This window comes from Chelonoidis abingdonii, chromosome 2, assembly GCF_003597395.2.
Source record: "Chelonoidis abingdonii isolate Lonesome George chromosome 2, CheloAbing_2.0, whole genome shotgun sequence".
NCBI lineage: Eukaryota > Metazoa > Chordata > Testudines > Testudinidae > Chelonoidis > Chelonoidis abingdonii.
The window spans coordinates 288,602,128-288,609,777 of record NC_133770.1 but is presented as its reverse complement, the minus strand read 5'-3'; the positions used below and the strand labels follow the sequence as shown (position 1 = coordinate 288,609,777).

Here is a 7,650-nt window from a genome sequence, read left to right as displayed (position 1 = left end):
GGGGGGGGGGGGGGGGACATATTAAAGTTTGTTAGTACTATACTGAGGTCCCAGAAAGGCTGGGGCTCCTGAACTTCAGAAATCATGTGTATGGTGTGTGGCCCTGAACAGGAGGGTGATGTGTGAAAATTGGTTAGATATCCTATGGGATTAATGGAAAATGCCAATTGTTTCAGGTCTAGCCAATAGATCAAAATAGCAGAAATAGGATTTTCAAGGGACACAAATGATGTCGGGATGTCCAAATAGACACACTGTTCCACTGTTTTTAAGTCAATCTAGTTGATTTTTTTCCCCTTTGCTAGAGAATTCTGAACATATGATGGGTACAGAGCCACTGACATTATCTGATGACAAATACACCAAGTCTAAGATCTCCTGAAAGAGTGAAGATGATTTTGCTCCCCCAGTCTGTCAGTGTAGTGCACTTGGGCTGACACTAGGTAAGGAACACTTTGCATGTCAGGTAGATGGCTATGAGTTTCAGAACATTTACATGTAGAGAAGCTTTGGGGGGGAGTCTGTAGGGACTCTATATGAGTGCCCTACCCTTGAGTTGAAGCATCTCTCACCAGAATCCTGGTAACAAGAGGTGAGAAGTTGCACACCTAAAGTGAATCTTTCCACCAATTTCATGAGGAAAGGACCTCTTATGGGACCATCATCTGCATGTACATGCAACATTTGCTTGGCAAATACATTTCAAGTACCCTTATATATAGCAAACTGAAGTGTGGCAAACTGCAATAAACAGACACAAGAAGTTATACAACCCAGAAGTGCAAGGCTCACTCTTACTAATGTCTTTGGATGAGCCTACAGATGGTTGAGAAGGTCACTATGTAGTTTAGAATCTTTCTTATCATAGATAAACCTTTGCTGACCTAGAATCTAATACAGCCCCATATGAACTCTATGCTCTGAGTTGTTGCAAAAGTGGTTTTTTCTCTGTTTATTTGGAGGTCCAGAATAGCACAGAGCCTCTGGATTACACTGGTCAACCTGGTCAGCTGCTAGGGTAATTCACTTTGGATGAGCTAATGGCAAAGAAATAGATAGACCTGAATACCTTACATCTCAAGTGAGCGGTCATAGTGGCTAGGCACTTGGTGAAAACCTTAAGCCCTATGAAAAGACCAAAGGGTGGGGACCCTGTATTGGTGGGCAATCTCCCATATCACAAATCTGAGGTATTTCCTGTTTACCACATGAAGACACTGGTGGAAACAGGCCACCTGAAGGTCCAAACCAGTCTTGAGGGGATTATAAAGGCCAGTGTCACCATCATGAACGTGAAATGTCAGAGGAACTTGTTGAGGCATCATAGTTCTAGGATAGGGCACATCCTCCCTTCCTTCTTTGGGATTAGAAGATAGTGGAACTAGGATCCCTTGACACTGAACTCTAGAAACATCACCTCCATTGCGCTGAGTTGCAGAATGGAGTTCAACTCCTCTTTCAACAGTGTCTTGTGAGAAAAATCCCTGAGAAGGGATGGGGATGGAGAGTAAGAAAGCAATATCCTTTGCTGACAAATTGAGATGCACCAATCCTTGGTGATGCCAGCCAAGGATTTCCAGAAAAGGATAAAACATTTGCCATAAAGAGGAGGAAGAGCAGTTCTAGATCCCTCATAGTTAAGACCTTGGCAGAACCTATGGTGTCAAACCTTCTGCCAAGATGAAGACAGACTGGATAGCAGCTAAGGAAATGGCAAAGGATTACCTGCACTGGCATTTTTTCCTCCTCAGTGGTTCTGTTGTCCTTGGCAGTCTACAGGTGTATGGGGCTGGGGGATTCTGCCTGATGGAGCTCTGAGGTCTGACTTGAGTTTTCTGGGCTTATACACCAAAAAAGAAAACAAGACAGCTCTACAGTCGTTAACAAATCAAGGACCTCATTGGTCTTGGAGCTGAAGGAATCACAACCATCCTCTACTGTGCAACTGCCAGACCTCCTTGAGTATCTCTGACAACTTGGAGCAATGTTGGCACAAGAACAATGAACAAGGCCAAATGGATATAGAAAGGCCATCGACAAGTTTAGGCTTGAAATTAGATGAAAGTTTCTAACCGTCAGAGGAGTGAAGTTCTGGAACAGCCTTCCGAGGGAAGTAGTGAGGGCAAAAGACCTAACCAGTTTCAAGACTGAGCTGGTTAAGTTTATGGAGGAGGAATGGTATGATGAATCTGTGTACAATGGCATGTGTCACACCTGCCACTGCTAGTAGCAAATGCATCTGATCTTCAGCTGTTGGAGATGGGCCACTAGATGGGGAGGGATCTGAGTTACTACAGAGAATTCTTTCCCAAGCGTCTGCCGGGTCGGTCTTGCACACATGCTCAGGGTTTAACTATCATATTTGGATTGGAGGACTTTTCCCCCAGGTCAGACTGGCAAAGACCCTGAGAGGGTTTCATCTCTCTCTGAAGCACAGAGCACAGATCAATGGCTGGTTTGATCTACAGTAAATTGTGGATTCTGAGTCAGAGATTATGGGTCTATGACAGGAGTGGGAGAGTGAGATTCTGTGATGTGCAGGAGGTCAGACTACATGATCACAATGTTCTCTTCTGGCCTTAAAAGTTTTGGAGTCTAAATGGAGCCAGAAGAAATTTTGCATTGCCACAGAGGCCCTAAGGGGACCCATCTTATGGCACACGTTATCCTCTGACTGGGGAGTCAAGCCTGAACCAACTCTAATATATGACGACTCATGTCTTGTTTTCATAGACACTTACATCTCAGCTCTAGAGGAGGACTTCATTGCTCTGCCACCCTCCCTCAATCTCTCCTGCTGAAGCTTGTTCTACTTGGGATAAATAATTAATGAATCATTAGGCCACACAGACAGCATGCATGAGAACGGCTGTATATGTGAAACACAGGATCCAACGCCCCTGCTCCAAAAAGAGGCCAGACTGAGGGAGACAGATATCAAAATACCTCATAGGGGAGTTCTCTAATCACCGGGCTAAGAGGTAGAAGATCTTTGTTCAATAGCACTTATCCCCCTCAGGTGGAGGGGGAACTTGAATCAAGATCTCCCAGATCTCAGGTAAACACCCCAACCACTGGGCTAAAAGATACAAGGGAAATCCTTCTCCTCCTCTACCCATAGCTTCTTGCAAGAAACACCTTCAGCACCTAACTTCAAGTAAGGGTTCACAGCTACCTGCAGCCCAGATATAGGCATCAAACCCTCTGAGAGGGGCAGAGATCAGGACACAATCTTATCCTTAGCATCTTCCATTGGCTATTAGTATGCTGACTTTTGTGAATCCCATTCTTACGTGCCTAACTTCCTTCATTCATTGTATAAAAAGCCTGAGCACCTAACTCAAGCTTTGTGAATCCCAGTGACCTTTTAGGCACCTAGAAGTTAGGCATTCCAACGCCTATGTCCCTTTGTGAATCTAACACTGGATTGCTATACTGTCATGGCAACATTTATTCCATTTAGAGTAATGTTCTGAGCAACATTAAGATATGTTGCTCAGAACATTACTCAAAATGGAATAAATGAGAGATCCTTTTGGCCCCTCCTTTCCCTAGAACAGAGTGTATAGTTTAGAAGGGATCCAGAGAACATCTTAATAATGAGAGAGGGTGGGTTAGTAAATGAAGTGGGCAGAATACCCTTCAACAACATAATACTGATTAAAGCAGGAAAAAGGTTTAGTTAGGAAGTAGAAATATAGTTTAAGTAACCAAATAATTTGTTAGAGTGTATTTCTTAAATTGCATTTTTGCCTGAGATAGAGGTTCAAAGTGCAGAGTCACCATCAGTACCCCAAAATGCAATCTGCTTTCTTTACAGTTCTGCAGTGGCAGGTACATAGAGTTTTCTCTTGCTCAGTCTATTAACTGACAGCAATGTGAAAGCTTTCTGTTAAAACTGTTGGCAGGATTACATTAACTTTTTTCCAGGGTTGACTCAAAACTTCTATGCTCAGTTATTCTGAGCAGAAACAACACTATTTTAGGCACCTACCGCTGTAAACCATTAATCACACCATCTCCAAGCAATGGTTCTCTCAGCAGGCTACTCAAAAACGTTAGGCTGGTAACAAAATAACATTCTGCATCTTATCTGCAATCATAACAAAGACTTGATCATCAAAATCAGAATCCATACTAAACATAAATCATTGACAACTTTCTATTTCATACCAACATGAACACAAACACAGAGTGTGTAAGAAAAACAATGTAGTATAATCAGCAAAATATAATAATGGAGGAGAAGGGATTTCATGCATTAAGGACAAAAGCACTTGGGGCTTTTCTATACGGTGTGTTAGTGCGCAGAAAGCTGAAACAGCAATAGGTCCAAGTGCACTACAGATCTTTTATCATGCGGTAGCAGGGCTCACATGACCTGTTACTGCACAGCATGCTAGAGCGCTGTAGATTTACACCACAGTTTGCCATGTACTAACTCTCTGCATAGACATGCCTTTACTTTATCAGCAGACAGTCCCTAGGATTTTAGTTGGTTTAACTATGCATAGACATCTTAACAGGAAATTCAAATTTTTGAAGTAAAACCAGTATATGTTCTCCATAATGCAGAGTACTACAGGTCAGAACAAAAAAATCAAATACATGAATACAAAATGAGCAACAACTAGCTAGCCAGTTAAAAAGGATCTGGGGGTTAGAGTGGATCACAAATTGAGTGTGATGCAGGAGCAAAAAGGCTAATATCATTCCAGGAGGTAACTGTCCCGCTCCACTCGGCACCACTAAGGCCTCAGCTGGAGAACTGTATCTCATTTTGGGCACCACACCTCAAGTAAGATTTTGATAAACTGGAGAAAGTCCAGACAAGAGCAACAAAAATGATTAACAGTCTAGAAAATATGACCTATGAAGAAAGATTTAAAAAACTGGGCATGTTTAGTCTTGAAAAAAGAAGACTGATGGGGAACCTGATAAGTTTTCAAATATGTTAAGGTCTGTTATAAAGAGGCCAGTGAAAAATTGTTGCCCATGTCCACAGAAAGAAGGATAATCAGTAATTAGTTTATTCTTCAGTAAAAGATATTTAAGTATATGTTAGACATTTTTTCATAACCACTTGAATAGTTAAGTACCACAATAGGCTTCCCTGTCACTGAAGGTTTTTAACAACAGGTTAAACAAACACCGGTCAGGGATGGTCTATGTATACTTAGAATCCTAGAACTGCAAGGGACCTCAAGAGGTCATCTAGTCCAGTCCCCTACACTCAAAGCAGGACTAAGTATTTTCTAGACCATCCCTGTCAGGTGTTTGTCCAACCTTCCCTTGAAAATCCCCAATGATGGAGATTCCACAACCTCCCTAGGCAATTTAGTCCATTGCTTAACCACCCTGACGGTTAGGAAGTTTTTCCTAATGTCCAACCCAAACCACTCTTGCTGTAATTTAAGCCCATTGTCCTATCCTCAGAGGTTAAAAAGAACAATTTTTCTTCTTCCTCTGTTTAACAACCTTTTACTTACTTGAAAATGGTCATGCCCCCTCTCAGTTTTCTCTTCTACAGACCAAACAAACCCAATTTTTTATTCAATCTTCCCTCATAGGTCATATTTGCTAGACCTTTAATCATTTTTATCACTCTTCTCTGGACTTTCTCCAATTTCTCCACATCCTTCCTGAAATATGGCACCCAGCCTAATCAGTGCGGAGTAGAGTGGAAGAATTACTTCTCGTCTCTTGCTTACAATACTCCTGCTAATACATCCCAGTATGTTGTTTGGGTTTTTTTTACTTATTCTTTACCTATTTTAGACTCTGATCCTACGTCATTTTCACTGGCATTCATTATGTTAGATGTCCAATCACCATCAACTTTCTTGGTGAAACCCAAAACAAAGAAGTCATTTAGCACTTCTGCCATTTCCACATTTTCTGTTATTGTCTCCCTCCTCCTCATTGTGTAATGGGCCTACTCTGTTCCTGTTCTTCCTCTTGCTTCTAATATATTTGTAGATTGTTTTCTGATTTCCTTTTATGTCCCTAGTTAGTTTGATCTAGTTTTGTGCCTTCGCTTTTCTAATTTTGTCCCTACATACTTGTGTTATTTGTTTATATTCATCCTTTGTAATTTGACCGAGTTTCCACTTTTTGTAGGACTCTTTTTGGAGTTTTAGATCATTGAAGATCTCCTGGTTAAGCCAGGGTGGGCTCCTGCTATACTTCAAACTATCCCACTGCATAGGAAAGGTAGGCTCTTGTGCCCTTAATAATGTCTCTTTGAAAAACTGCCAACTGTCTTCAATTGTTTTTCCCCTTAGACTTGCTTCCCACGGGATGCTCAAGTCTGCCTTCTTGAAATCCATTCTCTTTATTGTGCTGTTCTTCCTCATACCACTCCTTAGAATCATGAACTCTTCCATTTCATGATCACTTTCACCCAAGTTGCCTTCCATTTTCAAATTCTCAACCAGTTCCTTCCAATTTGTCAAAATCAAATCTAGACCAGCCTCAGACTTGGTCCTGCCTCAGAGCACAGGGTTGGACTAGTTAACCTATCCAAATCTCTTCCAGCCCTATATTTGTGTGATTTGATATTAATATATTAGTGTCATTTTGTTAACCATCTAGGCAACAATATCCAGTGGGTAGCGTACAGGACCCGGAGACAGTCGGCCGAAATTCTAAACCCAGCTCTTCCACCTAATCATTGTGCAACCTTAGGCAAGTCACTTCACTTTTTTTTGTGCCCTTGGTTTCCCCACCTGTAAAAAACAGTATAATAATGCTTACCTACTTTTGAAAATTGTTTTGAGGTCTATGGATTAAAATCACTATAAGTATTATTTTATTCTTTTTTTCTTTATTTTTTACTAGAGATTACAGAACAGCTGCAATATTCTGGAGGTTTTGGTTATGCGCTTGTTTCAATATACTACGAACAAATATTTCCTTTTTCTACTGCTCAAAATGAGAGTTACAAGTAGTCTTCCCTTCACACAAGTAGACATAGGTATAGCTTTAAATCTAAAGTTCATAGAAAATGTATCTGGAGCAGCATGGTGAGGAAGCCAGTATGAGAACAATATATAATAAATTATAGAATAGCATGAGCAATAGTAGATAATACTGTCTTAGGTTTAGGAACATCTTCTGTTGCTTAAAGAACTGAATATATTTTGCTATCACATTCTTACAAAGAACCAGTTTTAAATTTCTGACAAATTAACTTACCTTAGGAAATTGTTTCACTGGAATTAATACTTTCTGCCCCAGCTTCATATTTTTATTTATCACTACATCAATATACTTTTCCTCTTCCTTTCCTTCTCCTTTTTGGAATTTCTCAATTTCTGTAAAGAAAAGTACAAAAATCTGTTACTGATTTTTTTTTAAACTTGATATCATGTTCTCAAGTAAATGAATAATTTTTATATCAGCATAAATTCCAAAACCAGTGTGTAACTTGTAAAACAGATTGATTTCTCTCCTAGGCTGCCATTTACAACTACATATTTGAGTCATAAGAACATAAGAACGGCCATATTGTTGGTGTCACCAGGTATAAACCTAGGTAGCTCAGAAGGGTGGAAGACCACGAGTGTCGATAAAGCCCTCCTGCTCAGGCCTCAATGAACCATTGTTCCTCCATGTTTAACACTTTGTGTAACCTTATGTAACCTAATG

At 40.5% G+C, this 7,650-nt stretch overlaps 1 protein-coding gene across 2 annotated transcripts in view; it reads right to left on the bottom strand.

The window, feature by feature from the left end:
- KHDRBS3 (KH RNA binding domain containing, signal transduction associated 3) overlaps positions 1 to 7,650 on the bottom strand; it is a 210,730-nt gene that overhangs the window by 138,091 nt on the left and 64,989 nt on the right. For both annotated transcript variants that reach the window (XR_012655399.1, XM_075063268.1), the window contains exon 2: positions 7,198 to 7,316. Coding sequence is in view for 1 of the 2 variants with exons in the window: in XM_075063268.1 (XP_074919369.1) it covers positions 7,198 to 7,316 (119 nt within the window). In the remaining variant the exon portion in view is untranslated. The remainder of the gene's footprint in view (positions 1 to 7,197; positions 7,317 to 7,650) is intronic.